Below are 25,532 nucleotides of genomic sequence, written 5' to 3'. Positions count from 1 at the left end.
ATCTCAGCCTTTAGCTCTTCCAGACCTTGTACTGAAGCCTTCGAGAGTCTCTTTACAGCTATTTCCTGTTCCAACTTTCCCTAATGTTTCACCAAACAACAATACTAGAATTCAAATATATATATATATATCCTAGAACCAAGTATGACTGTAACTTCTTTTCTCATTCGGACTCAGGCACTAGAAGATTCCAAATTTCCAAGGTCGAGGAACCAAATTAATGAATTAGTAGATTTTTACCTTGTAAACAGGACAAGATTCCAAATTTCCAAGGTCGAGGAACCAAATTAATGAATTAGTAGATTTTTACCTTGTAAACAGGACCAAATCCACCTTCTCCAATCTTATTATCATCAGAGAAATTGTTGGTTGCTCTCTTTATGATATCAAAATCAAACAGAGGCAGCTCCATGCTATCTTCTCTAGTACTTTCTTCAGCATTTTCATTAACAGAAGTACCTAGAATTATTTTTATTATTAATTTACATATTTACAAACTAACCATTTATAACAATGATGTGATCAGGAGCTGTTTCCATATTCAAATTTTTATGGAAGTGTATTCATGTTAAACACGAGAAACAAGGTGACGTCATACCTCTACTTCTTTTCTTCTTCCTCAATGTATAGAAAATAATACAAGCAAGTATTAGTATCGCCAAGAATACACTCAGCACGACAACTAAGATTGTGTGCCCTCGTTTATGAGACTGGCTTGATATTGATTCTGCAAACCACCAACACCACATTTTTATTACAAACTCAATGTATGTAATTTCATAATGACTGATATGAGAATACTTCCCGAGATCAACTATGTAAGTGGATACAATTGAAGAAGGAAGCATCGCAAAGGATCAAACTGAAATGCCGGTTGTGATTCCAGCACGCAATTATTAAAAAACCAGTAATAACTGGAGTTAAAATGGCTAGTTGTGATCACTCATTTCGAAGATAACAGGAAAATACTCTGTAATTCAAGGCTTTTCCTAATTCTCCAAATTTTTTAGTCTAGAATTTTTCTTCATTCGATTACTAAACCTGTCACACACCGGGCCCGTCCTCGTCGTCACGACATAACAATTGGTACATCCTAGTATCACTGTCAGGCGTGTGGACACCCCCACTTTAGTCCCACATGGACTAGTGTAAAGAATTGTTAGTGGCTTAAATAGAGAAGCACAAGGCCCAAGAACAACTAGTGCTAACATTTTGGCAGTGGACTTTAACTAACATCGAGTTGCTCTCGGTGGGTCCCACGGCTTGCACGCGCCTACGAGCCCGGGGTGTGACAAAACCAATTGTTCCACTAAGCCGGAAAAAACAGCATTTGGGGGCAAGAAGTCACTCTTCTGCAAAAGTCAATCTTACAGTCTACAGCATGCTTGCTGGTGAAACCGGCAACAGCATGATAGGAATTTTCTTCACTTACTTTACTAAATAAATTATAAATTAAATGGTTTAAAATGCTGTCCACATTTCTCTTTCTTAGGCTGGTAAGTAAGTCAATTGACCGACTTATGACTTTCATTTCCGACTCAAAATGCTGTCCACATTTCCTACTTTCATGAACAGGAAGAATCTATAAAACCAAGATTGTGATGCGAAAATAGCTTTTGAATATTACAAGCACGGTCATAAGCACTGCTTTAACTGACAAGGATCAAGACTCCGTACGCTTCTGGATGGATGACTAAAAGTCCAGAGTGAGAAAATTCCGAAAGGAAAGGAAATGAAACTATCAAGTTAGATATCTTCGTGTGATCTAGATAAGAATTTCTCAGAGCAAACTAATCTACACAGCTAATTTCATCTGCATTAAATGCTGATTTAAACTAATACACAGTAACCTGTCGGTCTCACATCGGCCCTCCAAGGATCAGGCTGTGCAAAAGATAAGAATTCATGAGTTCTCAAACTCCGTCAGGTCCTACATTAGCAAGAAAATGTTGCAGTGGATAAATAACATATGAAAACAAGCAACAATAGTGCATACCTATATCTGCTGCTGCCAACCGCAGGTAGAACTCCTGTCCACCCATGTTGTACGTTTGCAAAACCTGTGCAAGAACAATTCCTCAAGCATTCTGCCCTACATTCATCGAAGCTCATACTCATGTCCACCGTTGCCTGCACCGTATCAGGTAAAACTGTCCTTTGCACTGGCACAAATCCATCAGTTCCATTCCTACAGTCTAATGATGTCTTCCTAATGCACCCACCAGTAAAGCCCTTTAAGGCCCAGTCATATGGCGACTTGGGCTCAAACCCCGGCAAGCAACTGCAAGCTCGTAGGGTATCAATGTAGCACAGGCTGTTGGGCCCACATACACCGAACAGGTCACACTGGGTCGCTGGTAAATACCGATACTGACCCCATTCACCAGAATCAAGCAATACTAATCTTTGTATGAGCCCAGATGGATTCACCACCAACCTAGTCAGCGTAGCATTGTTCACCATATCAGCCGTGTAAGTAACCTCGTTCTTGTTGTTAATGAAAGTGAATGAAAATGAGTCCATGGAATCGTTGTCATAGAATGGTATTCTTCCAATCCAGGGACCAGACCTCCATTCTCGGACAGAACCAGCCCAAAATATCAATTGAGGATCACCATGGAGGTCGACTGCTAATGTGTATATTCCAGGTGACGGATCTGTAGAACTTGACCATCCAGTGAGGTTGCGATTCAGACCACTTTTAGCATCCCATCCGACCTTCATGCCCGGGATCAAAGTATCGGTTGGATAGTCAAAGCCCTGCCATGCTATGCTGTTAGAATCAGTGTCGTCAGCAACAACAAAATTACCAGTATCCAATAACTGGGCTATTGGATTAGTAGCTTGTTTCGTAGAAACAAATAGCCAGATGATGGGGAAACCACCAGCAGTAATAACAAGACTTCCATTTTTGGTAATCGATAAGATTCCAGTGGTACCATTAATTGGGTGAAAGTGATTTGCCACCCAGATTACGGTCTGTCCTGGTATTTTGTTGTACCATATGCCGATGTATCTGTTGCTGGTGGTGGAGTTGTCAGGGGTAAAGAATCCCAGTGCAAAGGTTCCGGTAGATGAAAGCAAGACATCTCCATCGGCAAGATTCGTGGTAGGGGTAAGGGAGTCCCTGGAAGTGGAGGGGTAAAGAGAGAGAAAAATGATCAGGTAGAATAACGGTTTCCTGAGTGATTTGCTCATGGTTTACAAAACAAGTTTCATGTAGGGTGTCTTTGTAGGAATGAGATAGTAGGTTAACAACTTGTCGGTCTCACATCATACATATTTCAATACGCAGATGATATTCAATATTCAAATGTTACCATAATATGAACTTTGAATGTTATTCGGAAAAAGATTGTGACTTGCTCCATCAACATCCCGTTAGGAGGTTATTTGACTCATCGCTTAAGAGACTAGAAGGTTCTCTAGCTTCTGGGACTCAATCAAATGCCATGACTAAGTCCCCTTGAATCGAAAATTAACCTTTGAAATCTGGATCAATCGTATGCATCCATATGTATATTCCACACATAGGTTTCAAACATGCGCCCTGCAATTGTATGGTTGTTGTTGAGTAAAAAAGAATACACTGACTTAAATATAAAGACAGTGATGCAAGGAGTAATAGCTACGTATGAAAAATAATAGAAATGCTACCGTAGATTAGTAGGTGTTGTTCATCTCTGTGTTATGCAAGAATAAAAGCTCAAACATTAAGCTTTACATGTTAAAGTCTGACTGTCCTAAAGATTAATTATTTGCTGTCGCTAATTCTAATCTTGTATTGCGCAAAAGATAAGAAATACAAGATTGTTTACTAGATGTTCATCTTACTGACTCCTTGCTTCAGAAGTAAACAGGCAAAGACCTGCACCATAATACAGGTAACTCAAAGGATAACAATTCTATTGGGTGATTATCCAACTTGCAACAGCGAAGAAGGATTGAGATTTAAATTTCTATCATGAAACATAAAGAAAGAAATTTATATGATGTTTCTTTGATAGTCATCACACGCTGATAAAATGATGGGTAATTAACATAAGTAGGTTCTTGCTCATGTAAAATTGGACTAATCAAAATTACCATAACAAAGCCTAGAGGTAGCATCAACATAGAACATTTCACCTTTCACCAATCTATCACTATCCATAACTTGTACTTCTCATTTTAGCTTGTTCGAAATAGTAACCGGCAGAATTTCCATAACAATATCTTGAAATAGCAATGTTAAGTTTCAAGTCTATCAAAATAAAAACACATTGATGAATCAGCCATCAAAAGGTTTTGCCCAAAGGAGATCATTCTGTGCAGAGTAGCCTACAGGGTTCTGTTCCATATGACAAATGAGCGCGAAGGTTTGAATGGATTGTGTTTTGACATTTTACATCAATCTTACACCATTAAAACGAACAAAAAGAAGGTGCCCATTCACGAAGGGGCTTCTAATTATATGACTTGTTGCAAAATACCTCATGGAGAAAGTTGAACTGCAGAGTACTTCCAATTTGCTTTATCCGGAAAAGCTGAATATCTTTGTAGAGATGATACATCGATGACAGAAAATAAATTAGACAATGATGATTATAAAGAAAACTAGGTCTCTACACCAACAATGATACAGAGGAGTTTATTATTGTCAGAGAAAAGAAACGCAGATAATAAATCATTAGATGTTCCACCCCTTGAAATAAATGGCATACCATAATGATACAAGACAAGAAAAATTGGAATAAAAGTCATACCATAATTAACCACTAAAAGGGTTTACGTGTATCGCCCACTAACAGAACCATGTAACAAACACACTAACAATTATCTATCTAAAGATATAGTAAGTGTTAGATCGTTTATACTAGAGCTTTCCTTCACTGGAGACGAACTTCCTGTAGGAGATAGCCTTGCCATAAAACCAGGTTGTTTAGGCTCTGGCAGAAAAGCATGATCACTGCCTAACATCAAAACAACGGATGACATGATCGGTCTATCCTCCGGTTGCTCTTGGACACAAAGAAGCCCCACTTTCATGCATCTTAGAATTTCAGTCATAAAAACTGAGGCATCCAATGACGCGTCAATTAGTTGCAAGCCGTTACCTTCTTTCCACAATGTCCATGCCTAGAAGAATTAAAACCAAGAAATAAGCCATGTGTCAAACAATAATTAGATGTAGTAATCAGCTAATTGTACTTACTTTTCCTAAGAGATATTCCTCGGCCGCAGAGAGATATACCCCTTTATTTCTCCTTCCGCTAATGATTTCTAACACTAAAACCCCAAAGCTGAATACATCGGATTTCACTGAGAAGATCCCATTCAATGCATACTCTGGAGGCATGTAACCGCTACATTCAATCAAACACTAAATTAGGTATCGTGGTAACTGAAACTAAGTTGAACAATCACTATCAAAGATGGATATCTCTTACTATGTCCCGACAACTCTCCTTGTCTGTGTTTTTGTCTCATCTTCTCCAAAACGTCTGGCCAAACCAAAGTCTGATATTTTGGGAATCATATCTTTGTCGAGAAGGATGTTTCCAGCTTTAAGGTCCCTATGGATGATTCTGAATCTCGAATCTTGGTGAAGATAGAGAAGTCCTCTAGCAATTCCTAAAATGATCTGATATCGCATTCTCCAAGCCAATAATGCCACTTTTTCTTCATCTGAGGAAAATCTCATTGAAGTTAGAAATACCAAGACTAAAGGGTGCATGGTCATCTTTAGAAAGAAAGCTTTCCGGAAAACATCAAAGTGATGTTTTTGCATGCAACTGAAAGGAAATGGTCATCTTTAGAAAGAAAGCTTTCCGGAAAACATCAAAGTGATGTTTTTGCATGCAACTGAAAGGAAATGATGCATGATATAAAGAAAGCTTTCCGGAAAACATCAAAGTGATGTTTTTGCATGCAACTGAAAGGAAATGATGCATGATATCCATTTATGCAATTAAAATGCGATTGAAAGGTAGGAAACTAAAAAGTGGTAAAGTACTAAAACAAAATCATTTGAGCCTAAATAAACTATTAAAGTTTTGTGCATCTAAGTTGCATGGCAACAGGTATGGGTACCAATAGTGGTGCGAGTACTGGTGCGGGATGTGGAAAATTTGTAAAATGGACTATACGAGGGCACAGCTACATATATGTATTCACATTAATAATTTACATAAGATCATTATTAATTTTCAATTCATGTGCTATTAATTCCTATCACAATTTAAGTTTCCTTTATTATGTTGATTTTTATAAATTAGAAACTACTTGATTTTGAACTAAACACTCAAATGATCTTTTAAAATCATAATTTTGAACCTAGATATAGGCTGAAACGAACCTGAACCTTGTCTAAAAAGTTCTAAGAAATGGATGTGTAGGATATACGTCCAAGAAGTATTTGACAAGTGTTTTAAACTGTAAATCTATCATATAGTTGAGTACATGTCTGAATAAACGCATGCGTATATCCAAGGAGTGTCCGTGAAATTTGAGTGTGGGTACGTGTCCAATATGGGTACAGGTTCATGATAGAAATACCTAGGAAACATAGTTGTGCATCTGGATGACATCAGGAAGAATCAACCTGAATACATACGGGACCCCGTCTAGCTAGGGATTTATTGAGCAAGACTAGGGTTTAGATTAAAAACTTAAACACATTTCAGTGTTGTTTAGAGTTATCAACCAAATAAATCAGTCTAAAAATCCATATGTTTGACGCAAAGTCACGCCCTCACAAAAACACAAGTCAGCCTCTATATTCTTGTTTCTCAAAGGAAACTAGAATAGATAGTGAAATTCTTGTTTCTTAAAGGAAACTAGAATTGAAAGTAAAATATTTCAACAAAGTGAAATATACACTCTTCCTCTTATCAGTTCTAAGACTGAAATGTCGAAGGAACCTACAAGCAATGGCAAATTCACAGTTAAGATAATACAGACACGAGATTTACGTAGTTCAGCAAACTTGCCTACGTCACGGGAGGGGGGTTTCACTATGAGGAGAATACCAAACTTATTACAAGCTCTCTCTTCCTCACACTCTTCTTTTCTTCTCTCAACTCCACACAAGATTTTTCCCCACCACACTTTCTTCTCTCTATCTCCCTTCTATTTATAGAAGAAATGGGATTGGGTGTGGAACCGACTGGAGGAAGAGTAGGGGGGAGGTAGAGGTATGGAAGAGGCATAGGGGGGAGGTAGAAGTATGGTAGAGGCATTGTGGGCATGGGCTCCACGTGGGAGATCATGGAAGAAAGCATGGGAAACATGGGAGCATGGGCATGGGGTATGGGCCTGTGAGCATGGGCCGGTCAGAGAGAATCCCATTTTGTGTCATGTCCTCCTGTCCTCCCCACGTTCACAATTCTCCATCTCATTCATCATTTGATAAACCTCAAATTTTGGATGAACACCAGAAGAACCCCACGAACATCACCAGAGAGATCTCCATCTGCCAAACCAGGCCAAACCAGGCTAAACCAGGCTAAACCAGCTGCGTCACTATACCGCGGCTGCCTACGTACCCTCCATCGGGATCAAGCTAATCGTAGTTCTGTAACTATTCACCAACATAGTCTCCACCTCACCCCCATCATCCCCCCGAAGGGTCATGTTCTCTTGGGCTTAAACTTGCTACCTGTGACCACCTTGGTTAATATGTCCGTGAGATTCTCATTCGTATGCATCTTCATGAGAGAAATATCCCCTTCCTCTATGACATCCCGCACAAAATGATATCTGACGTCGATATGTTTGGTACGAGAATGGTGAACTTGATTCTTCGCTAAGTGAATCGCACTTTGACTGTCGCACCATAAGTTGACGCTCTCCTGCTCAATCCCCAAATCGTCTAGAAGAGCCCACAGCCACAATGCTTCCTTCACTCCCTCCGTCATGGCCATGTACTCGGCCTCTGTAGTAGAAAGTGTCACTGTAGCCTGCAACATCGATTGCCAACTAACTGGAGCTCCATGTATCCTGAATACATAATCAGTAGTAGATCGTCATCTATGTAGATCGCCCGCATAATCTGAGTCCACAAACCCGTCGATCTGACATGTATCTCCACTAAAACATAGACCCGTATCTACGGTACCTTTTAAGTACCTCATGACCCATTTCACTGCTTTCCAGTGCATCTTTCCCGAATTCGCCATGAACCTGTTGACCACACTAACCGCCTGTGAAATATCTAGACGTGTACACACCATAGCATACATCAAACTGTCAACTGCACTAGCATAAGGAACACGCTCCATGTGTACCTTATCTTCCGCTGTAGTGGGAGATTGTTTACTTGAGAGCCTGAAGTATGGAGCCAATAGAGTCACCACCGACTTAGCACTTTGCATTCCGAACCTCGCGATCACCCGCTCAATGTATCCCTTCTAACTCAAGAACAATCGTCGATTCGCCCGCTCTCTTCTAATCTCCATACCCGGTATTTTTCTTACAGCGCCCATGTCCTTCATCTCGAACTCTTTACCAAGTTGAGATTTTAGCCTATCTATCTCCACCTTGCTTCTCGAAGCAATAAGCATGTCATCCACATGCAAAAGAAGATAGATATAATCACCTCCACGAAGCTTCCGAATATAGACACAACAATCAGTCACTTCTGGAAAACTCATGTTTTAGTATGAAGGAGTCAAATCGCTTGTACCACTGCCGAGGAGATTGCTTCAGTCCATAGAGTGACTTCCTCAAGCGACACACATGATTCTCCTTGTCCTCAACATTGTACATTTCAGGTTGATGCATGTAGATCTCTTCATCCAAGTCTCCGTGTAAGAAGGCCGTCTTGACATCGAGTTGTTCCAACTCAAGATCACTATGAGCAACAGCACCCGAATAGAAGTGTGTTTTACCACCGGAGAAAATATCTCATTGTAATCCACACCCTCTCTTTGTGCAAACCCCTTAGCCACTAGCCTCGCCTTGTACCTCGTACCACCGAGCTTTGAAGGATCTTCCTTTCTTTTATATAGTTACTTACAACATATAGCTTTCTTTCCTACGGGCAATGGGACCACCTCCCATGTTTGGTTCTTCTGAAAAGATTCTATCTCCTCCTCCATCGCAGCCAACCAACTATCGCTATCTCTATCCCGAATAGCTTCCTTAAAAAAACCGGCTCATCTTCCTTCACCGAGAGTGCGTACTCAACCAAATTAACCTGCCTATAGTGCTTCAGGGGTTGATCAGCCCCCAGCTTCTGTACCTGCTTATATGCTCACCTTGGCCTAGTGGAAGCCAAGCTATCCTCGAGCTGCTGTTGTTGTAGTACATGTATATTCTTTTGCTGAACCTCCTCCTGCTTAAGCTCATCATCTACCTAACTTTCCACTTGAACACGACTAGAACCTGGTTGGTTTTTAGGTTCTATCTCAATAACCTGAGACTTAGAAGTCCCAACAGTCTCAACACCACCATCTTTGGGCACCCTAGCAATCATGGACTTCTCATCAAAGGTAACGTCTCTGATGATCACGAACTTTGAATCTTCTATACACCAAAGGCGATAGCCTTTTACACCCTTTGCATACCCTAAGAAAATTATATTCTTGGCCCTCGCGTCAAGCTTTCCCTCGTTAACGTAATAGTAGGCGGTACATCCGAAAATTCGGAGTCTCTCATAATCCGCATGCTCCCCTGACCACACCCAATAAGGTGTATCACCGTCCAATGTCGAATGTGGAGAACGGTTCACTATATAATAAGCTGTAGCAACCGTTTTTGCCCACCATTTCTTGCCCAAACCAGCATATGATCGCATACTCACTGTTTTCTTCCGCAGTGTTCGGTTCAGTTTCTCCGTTACCCCATTTTGCTGTGGTGTAGATCTAACTGTCTAGTGTCTGGTAACCCCCTCCTGATTACAAAACTCCTTGAATGCACCATCTGTATACTCTGTACCGTTATCAGATCTCAATGTCTTTAATTTCTTTCATGTCCTGTTCTCAACCATCACCTTCTACTTCTTGAATGTCTCAAGTACCTCATTCTTATGCTTCAGAAAATAAATCCAAACATATCTCGAACGATCATCTATGAATGAGACAAAATATCTGGAACCACCCTTAGAAGTTGTTAAAGCCGGACCCCAAACATCCGTGTATACATAATCTAGTATCCCTCTGTTCTTGTGATTGCTTCTCAGAAATTGAACCCTGTGCACCTTTCCATACACACAGTCCTCGCAAAAATCCATACAAGGCTTCTTCAGATTCTTCAACAAACCATCCTTACCGAGCATAGCTAGACCCTTCTCTGACATGTGCCCAAGCCGTCTATGACATAACCGTGTGTGCTCACATGGGTCTTCACCACTTCCATCAGTTTCAACAGCTGCATCTCCCATCACCGTCGTACCCAAGAGAGTATATAGGTTACCATGACGAATGCCTTCATCGCTACTAAGAAACCCCGAACAACCATCTTCACTCCGTTTTCTGTTACAATCTTGCAATCCCCGGAGTCCAAAGCATCAACTAAGATTAAATTCTTCCGCAAGTCGGGAACGTGTCTTACATCCGTCAAGGTTCGAACCACTCCATCATGCATCTTGATCTTGATATCACCTAACCCTATCGTTTTATAAGCATGGTTGTTCTCCATCAATACGGTTCTACCATCAATAATCTTGTAGGTAGTAAACCACTTCCTATTAGGACATATGTGGTAAGAGCAACTAGAATCAAGTATCCACTTCCCGAAAGTATCCTCGCCACTCGTGACGATATAGTATTCCTTATTGCTCCCTTCTCCTGAAGCGTAGCTCGTCTCTTTCTTGTCTTCTCGTCTTTTAGTCTTGTTGTTCTTTTTCCTACCTATTCTCTTATTAGGACAATTGACTTTGAAATGTCCTAGCTCATCGTATTTGAAACACGGTCTTTCCGCAAGAGGTCTTGATTTTGATCTAGACTTTCCTCCCTTGTCTTTTCCTCGCTCATTGCCCCTTCCTCTGGTAAAAAACCCCTGCGCTTGTTCTTTGTTACCACCAGTGGTCATATCACTAGTTGTAATTTTTTAAAGATCATCCGCTAGAAGCATTGTTCTAGTCTCATCTATCGATACACTGTCACCCACAAGCATCAGTGTTTGAACTAGATTCTCATAAGACTTTGGCAGAGATAGAAGTATTAGAAGTGTTTGATCCTTGTCTTCCACTGTCACCTCAACGTCTTTCAAATCTAATAAGATCCTATCGAACTTGTTGATGTACTCCCGGATTGACAAGCCTTCCTCCATCTTACAAATGTACAATTTAGATTTCAAATAGATCCGGTTCGTTAGACTCTTCGCCATGAAGGTGCTCTCTAACTTTAACCACACGCCCGCAGCCGTTTCCTCTCCATCCACCAAGAAAGCCACATCCCTTTCAAGACATAGAATAATCGACGCTCGTGCTTCCAAATCTAGCTCTTCCCAATCCTCATCAGATAAATCCTTGTGCTTCTTCTCTTTTCCCGCCAAAGCTTTGTGCAACTTTTACGAAATCAACGAGTTTTTCATCTGCATCCTCTAATAGGAGAAATCATTCTTTTCATTGAACTTTTCGATCTCGTACTTTCTAACTTTAACTGTTTTACTTATTAACGTCATTCTCCGCTTGTATAAATAAATCCACTTCTCTCGGGAATTTCAACAAATACTTTGTGTTCACCGCACAATAATCAAGCACCACCTCAGATCAGAAATTTTACCACCTCCAATCTGAATAAAGGGCTCTGATACCAATTGTTGGAAGCAGAGTCATGCCCTCACGCCGCGGAAGCAAAATTCCTGAGAGAGAGCCCTAGTTTTTGTTGTCACAAAAATACAAGTCAACCTCTATATTCTTATTTCTTAAAGGAAACTAGAATAGATAGTGAAATTCTTGTTTCTCAAATGAAACTAGAATTGAAAGTAAAATATTTTAACAAAGTGAAATATACACTCTTCCTCTCATCAGTTCTAAGACTGAAATGTCGAGGGAACCTACAAGCAATGGCAAACTCACAGTTAAAATAATACAGACACGAGATTTACGTGGTTCGGCAAACTTACCTACGTCCACGGGAGGGGGGTTTCACTATGAGAAGAATACCAAACTTATTACAAGCTCTCTCTTCCTCACACTCTTCTTTTCTTCTCTCAACTCCACACAAGATTTTTCCTCACCACACTTTCTCCTCTCTACCTCCCTTCTATTTATAGAAGAAATAGGGTTGGGTGTGGAACCGGCTGGAGGAAGAGTAAGGGGGAGGTAGAGGTATGAGAGAGGCATTGTGGGCATGGGCTCCACGTGGGAGATCATGGAAGAAAGCATGGGCAACATGGGAGCATGGGCATGGGGTATGGGGCTGTGAGCATGGGCCGGTCAGAGAGAATCCCATTCAACCAAATAAATCAGCCTAAAAAATCCATAGCTAGAGATCCTCTCATTTGTCCTTGTATCTCCACTAATCAATACCTGAATTAGCGTCTAAAGTCCAAGACTCCAAATGACAAAGGAAGATTATCTAACTGGGATTTAATGACATACAACTGTATTAATGTAGAGGTCGTATATATTCTCCATGTAATTTTGACCCGACAACTAATCAAACAACCTAGAAAAAGGGTTCTTCCACAATCCAATAGCTAAAAATCTTATTTTCCCTTGCCTCCTCACTCATCAACCTAGGTAGATGACTATCAACTATAGTCCAAATGCCCAACTGAAAAAAGACGACTATCAAGATTATTGATTGGAGATTAGAGTGAACAAGCATAACAATATATCAATTTCTTTGACTTAAAATAAGGTATGACATCCAATGTTAAGTATAAATTATGTGTCATAAATCAGATTTTTAAGTTTTGTAGCTTACTATGTTATTATGATTAACATATATCAAAACATACATTAAGAGACAATAGCCCAAATGTCCATTTTGTAATTATATGGTGCTCTGCCATCTTTAGAAAGCACAGTTGTTACCACCGATCTTCAATAATAGAATTTCTTGTGTGCTCACAATTGGTTAATAGTTGAAATTTGAATCTCTTTGTGCACCTATTCACACACATACTGTTTCACGTGCATCTATGTTATTCAGACATCTTTTTTGGATGTCGTATCCGTGTCAAACATGTGTCGAACATGGATTCACCGTAGACACACCATGTACATGTGGTTCAAAGAAAAACCCGATTTCTTCTATTACTTAAAACCCTAAACTAATTTCTTGGATATACCAAGCTCAAAACCAATAAGTTTTTGAACCCAAAAACCTATCATTACTTAAAGATTTGAAAAATACCCATTGTGTCCCATGCGATCAAAACTATACTTTTGTTGTTAAACCTTAATTCTTAGCTTAATTTGATTCTTAATTGTTATAGATAGTAAAAGATACATACAAATGTTATGGATATTTTAATTCAATGTTTCGTCTAATGTAAATATTATAAATATGCATATATGTGTGTGTCTCCATGTCCCCTTATCCTCCCTTTTATAAACTTTCCGCGTCCCGTGTCCGTGTCCGTGTCCGTGTCCGCACCCTCACCCGTATCTGTGCAACCTAGACGTGCATGCAAAACACGAATTTGATCATGCACACAGATATGCACACCCATACACACACTCGCACATTCACAACTGGATGCACATCTACCCACTCATAGGAATTTTCGGTGTCGTCTATGAATTTGATGAAGAACTTCAATTTAAAATTCCGTGAAATTATTAACTAGTTTGGACAAATATATCGACTACCCACAGCTTAATTAAACAAAATTTTTAATGAAAAATTAAGTAGTGCCCTGAACATATATTCCAGAAAAGATTCTAACAAAATGATCATCCTAATAATGACACAATAATGCAAGCATATGGTGAGATGATTGGCAAAACATATTTAAAAAGAGAGCATGAAATAATCAAGGAAATAGAGGGAAAGCAATTACCAAACAAAAAGGTATCTAAACTTTTGTTTGGCATGAATTCATATATTAATATCCTCTCGTCTCCTTCAAGACAGCATCCCAGAAGCCTCACCAGATTTCTATGTTGGAGCTTGGCCACTAACATTACCTCAGTCTTCAGCTCATCCAGACCTTGTAATGAGGTCTTGGAAAGTCTCTTCACAGCAATTTCTTGTCCCTCTCTCATCTTTCCTTGGGAACCATAAAAGAAAATAGAATAAACTTTTACTTTCGAACATATTTTCTAATTTTGAAATATCCATAGTAAACTCGTGAAGAACCAAATCAATAAGCATCTTAAATTTACCTTGTAGACAGGACCAAATCCACCTTCTCCAAGCTTATTTTCATGAGAGAAATTGTTTGTTGCTACCTCAATTTCTACCAAATCAAAGAGCGGAAGCTCCATATCATCTTCTTTAGTACTTTCCACAAGGTTTTCCCCGTTAATGAAAGTATTCCCTAACAAAAAGTTTTTGCATTTATTGAAACTATAAGTTCACAATGTAATTATGTACTATGTGATAAGATAGCAGTATGCTAATGTTCAATTAGAAAGAAATAAATACCTCTAGTCCATTTCATCTTCCTCCATGCATAACAAGCAACACTGACAAGCAGGGATATTACCCCCGAGACTACACTTAACCATACTGCTAAGGCTGCATCACCGCTCTTATGAGATTGACTTGATATTAAACCTGTAAGACACCAACACTGCTCAATCAAGAGTTTCTTTTCCCTGTATATAATAACTAATGGCTCTGGTTCCAAAAGGGACGACTAATTGATGTATATAATGTTTCATACATCAGATGGATAAGGCATGAACCTAAGCCTTGAACAATAAAAATAGTAGCCGAAAACAGAACAGTGATGCACTGAAGAATGCAGCTTTTAATTTTCAAATCATAAATCGGTTAAGAACAAAGCTTCCTCTATTGATCAGCACCGAAAAAATAATATATCTGTGTGTGTGGGAGTTAGCATTATCGAGAGGCAAGATGAATGCAGTTCTTAAGTGACTACCTATGTCTTCCGCAGCCAAACGTAAATAGAAATCTTGGCCACCATCCAAGAACGATGCAATGTCCATTAGGTCCATGGACCAAATAATGCACCCACTTCCACTCCCGCGTATGTCAGCACTAGAAAACCCAGTGCAAGAACAATTCCTCAAACAGGCAGCTCGACATTCATCCAGGCTCATTGTCCTATTTACAGTCGCGGTCACTGTGTCTGGCAAAAGCGTTCGGGGAACAGTCACAAATCCATCAGTCCCATTCCTACAATCCAGTTTCGTCTTTCTAACACACCCATCAGAAGCATATCTTAAAGCCCAATTTGCTGGTGATTTAGGCTCAAACCCTTGCAAGCAACTGCACATTGGAGAACCATTTGGATCACACGAACCATATGGGCCACAAGCAGCATACCCATCGCATTGGCCGCTTGGGATGTACCAGAATCTGTCCCACACGCGAGACTCATCAAGCCAGATATACCGTTCTGCGACCCCTTGTGGGGTCACATCAAGCCTAGTTATAGTGGACTTGTTAACCACGCCTGTGCTGTAGTAAATTTCTTCCTTATTATTAACAAAACGGGAGGCAAAAGCATCTGCATAAATTGGGGTTGCTGGTAATTTCCGAATTTCTACAATAATCTGTCCCGAGATCAATCCAAAATAGCTTCCTCAAGAGAAAAAGCCTCCAATTGAAATCCACCCGTCACCGTAGAGGAGCAATACTGAGAGATAGGTTCTCAAAAATCTATTTCTTCATATTATCTTCATAAGATTTTGAATCTCTTCTCTTAACCCTTCATAAGGCTACATATGAACCCTATTTATAGGATTACACTAGTCTTAGAGATTTTAACTTTAAACAATTCATAATTATCTAGAACTCTATCCATAACAATTAAGGATAGAATAGATTTGTTCAAAAACTTTATCCATAACAATTAAGGATAGAAATAGATTTATTCAAAAACTTTATCCATAACAATTAAGGATAGAAATAGAATTGTATTGCATGTATACCTCTTCTAATGACATTAGTGAGACCAATTGGGTCCCATATCAAGAACCAATTATTAATCAAATTAATAATTTTAATTTAACAATCAAATCCCTATCCGACCAATTGTTCATAAAAGCTCTTCCATAATATGGGATTAATTATTAATAAATAATATCTTACATTCAATCCCTTCCAGTATCATTTATTTTAGGCAACTCTTTTAAGCAGGACAACTCACCTATTTGCTCATGCCTAAATTTGCCAATTCCCATGAACATAAATAAAAACTATTTTGAAACATTAAAATATTTTATTTTTTATAAGAAAATAAATTTTGTAAAAATATTTTCAAAGCTACCTGCCGGCAGGAATTTAATAGCTTCATGGGAATGCATAATAAATTAACTCATCATAATGAGCATACTGGATCCTATCTAGACATCCATCATTTTCCTAAATGAAATTTAGCAACCCAATGTTTCAGGTTGTGTAGCGCTTGCTAAACAAGCTTAACCATCACATCAAAGCATACTAAATTATCAAATCGAAAATGATAATATCATCAAGTCAAAGGGACCATGTAACAATTTGAACTCTCTATCTCTTAGGTGACTCATCCTAGAGAATTCAAATACGGTCTAGTGCTACACACATCATAATGCGTGCTTATGACATACACCCGGAGAATCTCCATTCTCGATGGTTGAGACCCACCACCATATCTCATATATCGGTGTCATGCATAATAACCTGTTATAACAAAGTTATCCTTTACTAGTTATAGGTTAAGCACAAATTTAAGAAATTTCTAAGTTAGATCATATCTCCAAGCAAGTGACCATCACAATGCATGATCTAACAAAATAACTTCTAAGGATATATATAACAATTATATAAATAATAACCAAATTATGTGCAACAACTAAATTTATTAACATTACAATATTATTACATAATTTGTATTGGATGTTCAAGGGCAAATTATTATTACTATTCCAGCACAAACAACATAAATGAATTCAAGGGATTACCATGATGCACCTAAAAATTTTAACATTTCAAACTTAGAACAGCAAACATAAAATTAAGAAATTAATAGCAACATCTGGAAAATTTAAAGTTTCCAATTAACACCCTGAATGTCTCAAAAATTATAGAAACACCCTCAAAAATTATAGAAACACCCTCAAAAGGTCAAATTATTAAATAACATCATAAAATTCTAAAATTTTAAAATTTACAAACAACAAAAGATAAATTCAAGAAATTACCTTCATGCACCTAAAAAATTAAAATTTACCATAATTAACCTTAAAATTATAAAAATTGCAACAAAAAACTTGTTTAAAATTTAAAAATTGCAAAAAAAAACTAAAATTTTATAATTTATAAAAAGTACATATTAAATATAGAAATTATTGGCAGACTGCTGATATTTGAGTTTTTTTTAATTAATCTACTATTACAATAATTATGAAAAGAACCCTTAACTTTTCGGAGTTGTAAGAAATATTCTGACATTTAAAAATTATCACTGACACATAAAACATAGAAGTTATAACTGCCAAAATTAAAAGTAAAATCTTTTAAAAACACTCCTAAAGTTTTAAAAATTACAAAACACACCCTTAAAGTTTAAAACCACAAAAAGGCTTAAATTTTAAAACTTGGCAAATAAATATGTAATTATTTGGTATTATTTCATTAAGACACACAAACACACACACATAGATGTATGTATGTATGTATAATTTTCAATTTAGGGTTTATTATCCCTTTTTAGCATATAAAAGTAGTCTAAGTTGATGTTGGTAAATAAAAACAAGAAGTGATTAAAAATATTCGGTTAAGGAATAAAAATTAAAAAAAAATATATCATAGCTTTAAAATTATTTTTACTGTATAAATCAAAGTAACTGTACGTAATTTTACTAATAAGTTAGAGCAACAAAAATACATTAGTAACATTAATTGATAGATATTTAAATCTATAAAAATGATAAAAGACTATAATATAATAGCTTAGCATCGATTGATTATAATTTAAAATATTAATCTCTGATGTTAATAATATTTATAGGGTAATGCAAGGAATTACATATGGAGAAACTATCAGAATGTTGAGAGATATCATTCAGAAGAATCAAGCTATTTCCATTTCCAGATGAGAAAGTGATAGAAATTAATCAAAAAACACCGATTGAGTTCCATTGAAGAACAATTTAACAACTTTATCTCAATCAAAGAAGAATTCTTCATGAAAGATATAAGAAAAATTAATAAGTATTCATAAATTTCATACTTTGTTCTTCGAATACTAAAGAAATTAAATATTAATACTATAATCTAAGGCAATTTTGGTAATGAAAATTTCATGTATTTAGTTTAGATTTTTGTGGAAAATAACAGAGATAGAGCAAAGGTAACACTATCGATATAACAGAAACTCGTATTGGATGCACATCAGAAGAATTCATTGTAGAGGAAAAAGAGGTAGTTCCTAATATTATTTAAGTAATAAATTAGGAACACAAATAATTTTATATATTTGAAATTAAAATTTATTCTCATTGAATTAGGGAAAAAAATCAAAGTCTGTATTTCAATAAGTTTGGGTTGAACATTAGAAATATATTTGACTTCTTTATGAAGTTAAACGAGAATATAAAAGAATAACGAGCCTAGGAAAAACAACAGTACAAAAATACAACTTCAGACTGATGTCACAATCAATGTAGATGATGAAGATGTTGGCCTTCTTGTTTTGATGATGTTTAACAAACAATTTATTACTAATGTTGTTTGTCTAGTGTTTGTGCATTCCTATGTTTTGTAGACAAACAACGTTGTTGGAGGATGGATGGAATAGAGCTTCAACGATGATATCCAATGGAGGTTGGCGGAATGTCGGTGAAGCCTTGCAAATTCAAAGTTAAAGATCAAGTTCAAGCTTCATCCGCATGTGTACCAAGTTGAGCTACAATGAAGATCAAGATCAAGCTTGGGTATATTTAGTATAGGTTTATATTATGTGTGTTATATACTCTAAGCTCAATATTATATTCACACACACATTTATTAGTTTCTTAGTATATATATATATAGTTATATACATATACATCTTGGCTTTTAGTTTTATCCACAAACAAAGTTTTTACAAATAAATTCCAAAAATTATGTATACATGCTTGTTTTCTATGTGGATAAGTTGTTTTGGTTTAATTTCATAGATACGAAACAAATATATTCTCATATACATACTCATACGTTTTACTTTCTATTGTATTTGTGAAAATATTGTTTTCTTGGTTTATAGACTTAACAATAATCATATACATCTTTTATTAAGTCTACAAAATCATTTTGTAATGTTTCAAAACATGGTTAAGCTAAAATGTCAAGATTCATATGTTTACATTTTCATGTTTTGGACTATTTTGCAAAATGATGGTATTTCTCATTTGGGAAGTCTTTTTAGAAAACCAGTTTTTGTAGCATGTGTATTATCATGTCTACAATCATTCCCCAAAGTTTTACATTTTTCTGAATTTATTTGATATTTTTAAACAGGGTTTTAAAATCAGCAAAACAGTTTTTGAATATGTCAGATTTCGGTCGACCGTACCGGTCGACCGAACCTGAGGTCAAAAGTTCACTGGGCGACAGAAAGCTGTCATTAACTAAGAGAGTTTTTAATCAAGTTTAATAAAGTTTTTAACAAGGGTTTTAGTTTGGTTTAAGTGTGTTTAAAAAGCTTTTAAGCAAATTGAGAGTTTGTTTTTGTGATTCAATTCTACAAGAGCTTGAGGAGATCATCCTTTGGTGTTTGGGCATTCAACTCATCTCTCTCTCACTCTTGATCTATAGAGAAGTTTTCCTTAAACTCAATTCTAGCTATTTATTGTTATGATCTTAATTTCCATAAGCTAGATATTTATATTGAGTTTAATTGTTTTATTGATACTCTTTGCTTACACACACAACCATTGAGCTTATTGTATTTTCATACATTGTATAATTTGGGTTGTGGGGTTTGTCATTGAGTTGAGCCTAATTGAGTTCTCACCTTGTTAGAGAGAACAATCATTTGCTATATTGTGCTTAATTGTTAAATCACTTTGTAATACTCTTGTACACCGAGTGAGGAGTGTGTGGTGAGAGTCGGGGATCGTCCCAAGAGGAGTGACGTCGGTTGACGTGCCTAGAGAGAGGTTGTAACCGAGCACTTGAGGGAGACACGGCTAGGTCCAACACTTAGTGGGTGTAGAGTGTGATTGCAAGAGTGTGAGTTGTAGAGTTTTCGGTTAGCTAGAAAACCGAGTGTGTAGAAGAAGTTCCGGCTTTCAAACCGGGTGTGTCGTGATAGTGGAGATCTCCTCGAGGTGAGGAGCGGAGACGTAGGTCAAGTGGTTAGACCGAACTCCGTAATCATATCGTTTTGTTTGTGATTGCATTGGCGTTCTTATTCTTGTTTTTCACATCTTATATCGCCTTTGTGCATTGCACATCATATTGTCCTATCACTTGTGTAGATTGTTTATTTTACCCTTGTGTTAGTTTATATATCCTTGCATACATATTTTATCATATAGGATATATCTTATTGTTTACATTGCTTATCCTAGCTTACAAACATTGTTGTATTTCATACTTGCTAGGATAACTTATTAATTAGTTTTAATTGGCATTTAATCGGATTAGATTAGCATAAGACCCTAATCACCCCCTCTCTAGAGTCTAACAGAAGACACTATTCTAAAATTTTCTAGGAAAATGATAAAGATAAATAAGGATTGATCTTAGCTCAAAAAAAGAAGGAATAAAAGATAATATTTTCTGAATGTTTTATAGAATAATTTTATTGTTTTGATTGAAATTAGGAATCTTTAGAAGGGAGTTTGATGAACCTTTGTTAATACTTTTATATGCTTATGTGGATGTTTTTATCATATAAAAGTATACTAGAGTTAGCATTAATATTTAATTTATAATTTTTATGAAGTCTATTAATGATTAAGAACAAATTTTATATTCTTTTTTGTATTGTTTTAGCATACTTTTAATCAATCATCTTGCCTTATTGATTTTAAATATTCACCTTTCTTATATAACATTGTTCCAATATTTTTTTCTTTTGCAACGCTGTACTTTCTCAAGTAAAGCATGGTTTTATGACAGTCCAAATAATATGAAAATTCAAATTAGCTTCAGATTATATCTATTTCTATCAATTCAAATATCAATATGAAAAATTAAATTAGCTATAACCCATTTAAACAAACATCAAAGAAAATAAATAATCGCAATGTTAAAGTTTAGAGATAAAAGTAAACATAAACTATTAAAGTGGAACCAAGGAACAAATTTTATTTAAGAAATAAGCCAAAAATAATTAATCATTGTATCTAACCATGTGCATTGCACGTGTATAAAACCTAGTTGACATAAATACGCGAGATGCGTTCTGTGACTAGGAGATAAATCTAACAACTCACTTCCTCTTTCAGCCCTCAACCCTCTTCATTTTCGCCCTCAATCATAAATTACCAATTTGAAAGTCTCATTGCATAATAATGTTTAGATGATAAATCATACAAACAAATATGGTATTGTGTTTAAAAATTTTTGGACCCATTTGTCGAAATTTCTAGCTCCGTAAATGCTAACATGTCACTAGTAAGCATAAGATAAAAAAAAGATGAAAGATTCCTTCTTAGCCCCAAAAAATATTTTATTAAAAAAAGGAAAATAGATACATTTTTGGGACAGAGGAAATATTTTTATCATTTATTTTGGTATATGTTTGTCGTATGAGATGTTAGAATCGATGGAGCTAATTTGATGACTAAATAAGAAATTTTTATATAAATTTTAGCGAAATAAAACAGTTTATTGGGGTTATGTGAAGAAACTCCCAAAGTTCAAGGGGGGTGGATGTAATTAAAAAAGCTAAAGGAAGTTTATTACAACGCCTCAAAAATTCATGGGGGTTTTCTACAATTAACCCATCTTTGAAATTTGGGACCTTCCATTGTGTCAGACCACACTGCTAGAGTAGTGTTATATGCCCTTAAACATCCAATACATTTTATTGAATATTAATTAAGTTTTATTGTTACACATGTTGTTTGGATATCTTTTATATAATTGTTATATCATCTTTAGAAATTATTTTGTTAGATCATGCACTATGATGGTCCCTTGCTTGGAGATATGATCTAATTCAGAGGTTTCTTAAATTTGTGCTTAACCTATAACTAGTAAAGGATAGCTTTATTATAACAGGTTATTATGTGTAACAACGATATATGAGATGTGATGGTTGATCTCAGCTGTCGGGAATGAAGATTCTCCGGGTGTATGTCATAAGCGTATATTTGATACGTGTAGCACAAGGTCTTATTTGGATTCACCAGGACGAGTCACCTAAGAGATAGAGAATTTGAATTGTTACATGGTCCCTTATACTTGATGATATTATCATTTTCGATTTAGTAATTTAGTATACTTTGATATGATTGCTAAAGTTGTTTTACAAGTGCTATACAATCTGAAATGTTGGGTTACTAGATTTTATTTAGAAAAATGTTGGATATCTAGATAGAATCCAATATACTCATTTTTTATGAGTTAATTTATAATGCATATCCCATGAAGTTATTAAATTCTCGTCGACATGTAGTTTTAAAAATTATTTTTATAAATCTATTTTCTTATAAATAAAATATTTCGATGTTTCAAAATGATTTTTATTTATGTTCATGGGATTGTAATTTTAGGAATGAGCAAATATGTGATTTGTCCTGCTCAATAAAGTTACCTAAAATAAATTGATACTAGAAGGGACTGAATGTAAGATAATATTATTTACGAATATTTAATCCTATATTATGGAAGGGCTTTTATGAACAATTGGTCGGATAGGAATTTGATTGTTAAATTAAAATTATTAATTTGATTAATAATTAGTTCTCGATATGGGGCCCAATTGGTCTCACTAATGTTATTAGAAGAGATTTACATGCAATACAATTCTATTTATATCCTAATTGTTATGGAAACAATATTTTATCTTTAATGTTTTGGATAGAGTTTTAAATAATTAATGATTTTTTTGAAATTAAAATCTATAAGGCAGGTTCAATTCTATATATAGGACTCATATGTAGCCTTATGTAGATAAGAAAAGGAGAGGAAAAAAGTGGAAATAGATTTTGAGAACTTATCTCTAAGTATTGCTCATCTTCGGTGATTGGTGGATTTTAGTTGGAGACTTTTTCTCTTGAAGAAACTATTTCGTATTGATCTTGGGACAGATTATCAAAAAAATTCGGAAAGCGTTTCAGGTATTCTTCTAGATTTTAATTAATTTTTATTAATCTACATGATGTGTAATTTTCGCTGCGTTGTATGTTATGTTTTCAATACACATAGCTGGTGAGCTAGAGAAGAAATTCTACTACCTTTGTTTGCATGTTTTCTGTTTTTTCCATTTTCATTTAAAAATTTAACCTCTCTTTTAATTTTCTATAGAAAAATAATAATAAATGTAGATAATATTATTGTTGACCGGTACTTTTGTCCATAATGTACAGCATATTGTATCTTGGATGCATATAATTGGGTCTTACCAAAAGAAGAAATTAGATCAAATTGAATGGAGTTAGATATTTAAACTTAGAGATCCAGTATTTTTTTAATATGAGAAAAGCTATATTTGCCTTTTTTCTCTCTCTCTCAGCTTTATGAAAAAGATATTGTTACGTTATTAGTCAATATTTATTCTCTATTTCTCTTATCCTCTTATCGGGAGATACTTTCAAAGATCGATTTCTCGTGGAGAAGAAATTAAAGGTGCGTGCAGGGAGTTATCTAATAACTTTTACTAGACTGGACTTTATCTATTACTGCATACTGAAGCAAGTGCCTATATGTATATACTTATACTACATATAAAAGAGGAATGTGGTGCTGAAACTTTTGATTGTACTTTTTATCTCTTTCAAATTTAATAATTCTAATTGTAATTATTTTATTTAATTAATTTATCTCAAAGTCTCATTCAATGAATCTTAAATTAAATTAAATTAAATTAATTATACAACATCACAATAATAAGATTTAGTTAGTTTCTTAGGCTCTTAAAAATTCCATAAACTTATATTGTTATAAAAGTTTGTTGGATGTTACATTACTTTTTTCTGAAAATATCACGCACCATATATATACATACATACATGAATACACATAAATGCTCGGTATAAATGTGATAATTACCTCTCCAAGAATTCCACATCCATATATGAGTACATGACCATATATGTTAAATCTTTTAAAAAATGCATGTCAATTGCATGAGTATTCATCGAAGTCCTTTTATTCAAATTCTCATTCAAATAATTTATAAAAATTCAATGGTGTAGTACTAATTAAGAGAAACAATTGGGACAGACAAATTACCCTTTGTGTACTCTTGTTGGGTCCAATTAAGTGGGAGGTGAACCATTGCCACTTTATCATCTAGAGCAACCACTAATTAATAATTACTTCAATGGCCATTTATTTTTTACTTTAGGATTATTAATTGCTAAACAATAAATACTCTTTTTCAACCTCCCACCTCAAATGAATCTTTTTCCTTATTGTTTACCTCTACCTACTCTGCTTCCCATGTGATTAATTATTGATTCCTTATTTAAACTTCCTTTTTTCCTTAATCGTTAGACAAAGGGTTAGACAAAGGGATGAAGATGGTTAGTGCCTGTGATGTACAGTACTGGGTGATGTTATAACTGTAAATACAAAACTATAAGTAATATCTGCTTTAGCAGCTGATGTGTTATAATTCACCGTGTACATTTTGTTTCAACAAAATATTAAACTTTCTTCTCTTAAGGCTATAGCAGATCAGAGAAAAAACAACACTTACAACCAATAAAAACAAAGCCAACAGTGGCGCCACAACCAGCAGAAACAAAGCCAACATAGGCCCCGTCACTGCTACCATAATGTTCATTCATGCTCATGAGATAACTAGATTCTAATATTCGAGACTTGCATAAAGACCTCATGTCTGCCTCAGCACCTTCGAGTCTATTGAGGTTGATGTGCACGCTTATGACGAGGCTGCCCTCCGCTTCTGGGGAAACTGAGCTAGGCTCAACTTTCCTAAAAACAGCCACTTTTGACCGCCCATGCCACCATAACTTCTCCAGCAAAGGCGTTTGAAAAAGAAGGAGAGAGCTTAATTTAAGATTTATGATAAAGGTAAATGTATATCATCGATCAGCAAGAGGGAAGGCTGTAAGTAGTGATGATATGAGTTTCTCACCTGATTGAAGCTTTCATTAGGAACTTGGCTTTTTTTAGGTGGACAACATTGAACTTGCTGGGCTACTTGATAATGCAATGAGTGTTGGTTGTTAGCATTTTTGTTATGATGAATGTTTTAAATTTGAGGGGTTAAGGTTAAGATAACTTAAGGATTGAGTGACCTAATAGCAATTTTAATCATTGGAGGGATTAAGTTTAAAATAACTAAAGGAATAGTAG

General features: G+C 35.8%; 2 protein-coding genes across 2 annotated transcripts; both read right to left on the bottom strand.

Moving 5' to 3' along the window:
- Positions 27-3,240, bottom strand: LOC109820597 (S-locus-specific glycoprotein S13-like). The gene is made up of 4 exons (XM_020386758.1): positions 1,997-3,240; positions 599-727; positions 311-459; positions 27-104 (listed from the first exon to the last, which is right to left on the bottom strand). The coding sequence occupies exons 1-2, from the start codon at positions 3,196-3,198 to the stop codon at positions 703-705; spliced, it is 1,227 nt and encodes a 408-aa protein (XP_020242347.1). The 5' UTR covers positions 3,199-3,240; the 3' UTR covers positions 27-104; positions 311-459; positions 599-702.
- On the bottom strand, positions 4,677-25,051 carry LOC109820896 (receptor-like serine/threonine-protein kinase SD1-8). Its single transcript, XM_020387091.1, has 10 exons — positions 24,910-25,051; positions 17,012-17,021; positions 16,658-16,730; positions 14,986-15,622; positions 14,526-14,657; positions 14,264-14,418; positions 13,939-14,149; positions 5,430-5,667; positions 5,195-5,345; positions 4,677-5,118 (listed from the first exon to the last, which is right to left on the bottom strand). Exons 1-10 carry the CDS (start codon positions 25,049-25,051, stop codon positions 4,816-4,818), a joined length of 2,052 nt encoding a protein of 683 aa, XP_020242680.1. The 3' UTR covers positions 4,677-4,815.

The sequence above is a fragment of the Asparagus officinalis genome, chromosome 8 (assembly GCF_001876935.1).
Source record: "Asparagus officinalis chromosome 8, Aspof.V1, whole genome shotgun sequence".
Classification (NCBI taxonomy): domain Eukaryota; kingdom Viridiplantae; phylum Streptophyta; class Magnoliopsida; order Asparagales; family Asparagaceae; genus Asparagus; species Asparagus officinalis.
Note: the sequence above shows the minus strand (reverse complement) of the source record. Positions and strands in the feature narration are given on the sequence as shown.

Coding starts and splice junctions, on each gene's coding strand:
- LOC109820597 (XM_020386758.1), bottom strand. CDS start 3,198: ATGAGCAAATCACTCAGGAAACCGTTATTCTACCTGATCATTTTTCTC. Junction 728..1,996: donor GTTGGCAGCAGCAGATATAG/GTATGCACTATT, acceptor GGTGGTTTGCAG/AATCAATATCAAGCCAGTCT.
- LOC109820896 (XM_020387091.1), bottom strand. CDS start 25,051: ATGAGGTCTTTATGCAAGTCTCGAATATTAGAATCTAGTTATCTCATG. Junction 15,623..16,657: donor AGAATGGAGATTCTCCGGGT/GTATGTCATAAG, acceptor ATCTCGGGACAG/ATTATTGTAGAAATTCGGAA. Junction 5,119..5,194: donor AGGAATATCTCTTAGGAAAA/GTAAGTACAATT, acceptor TAATTCTTCTAG/GCATGGACATTGTGGAAAGA.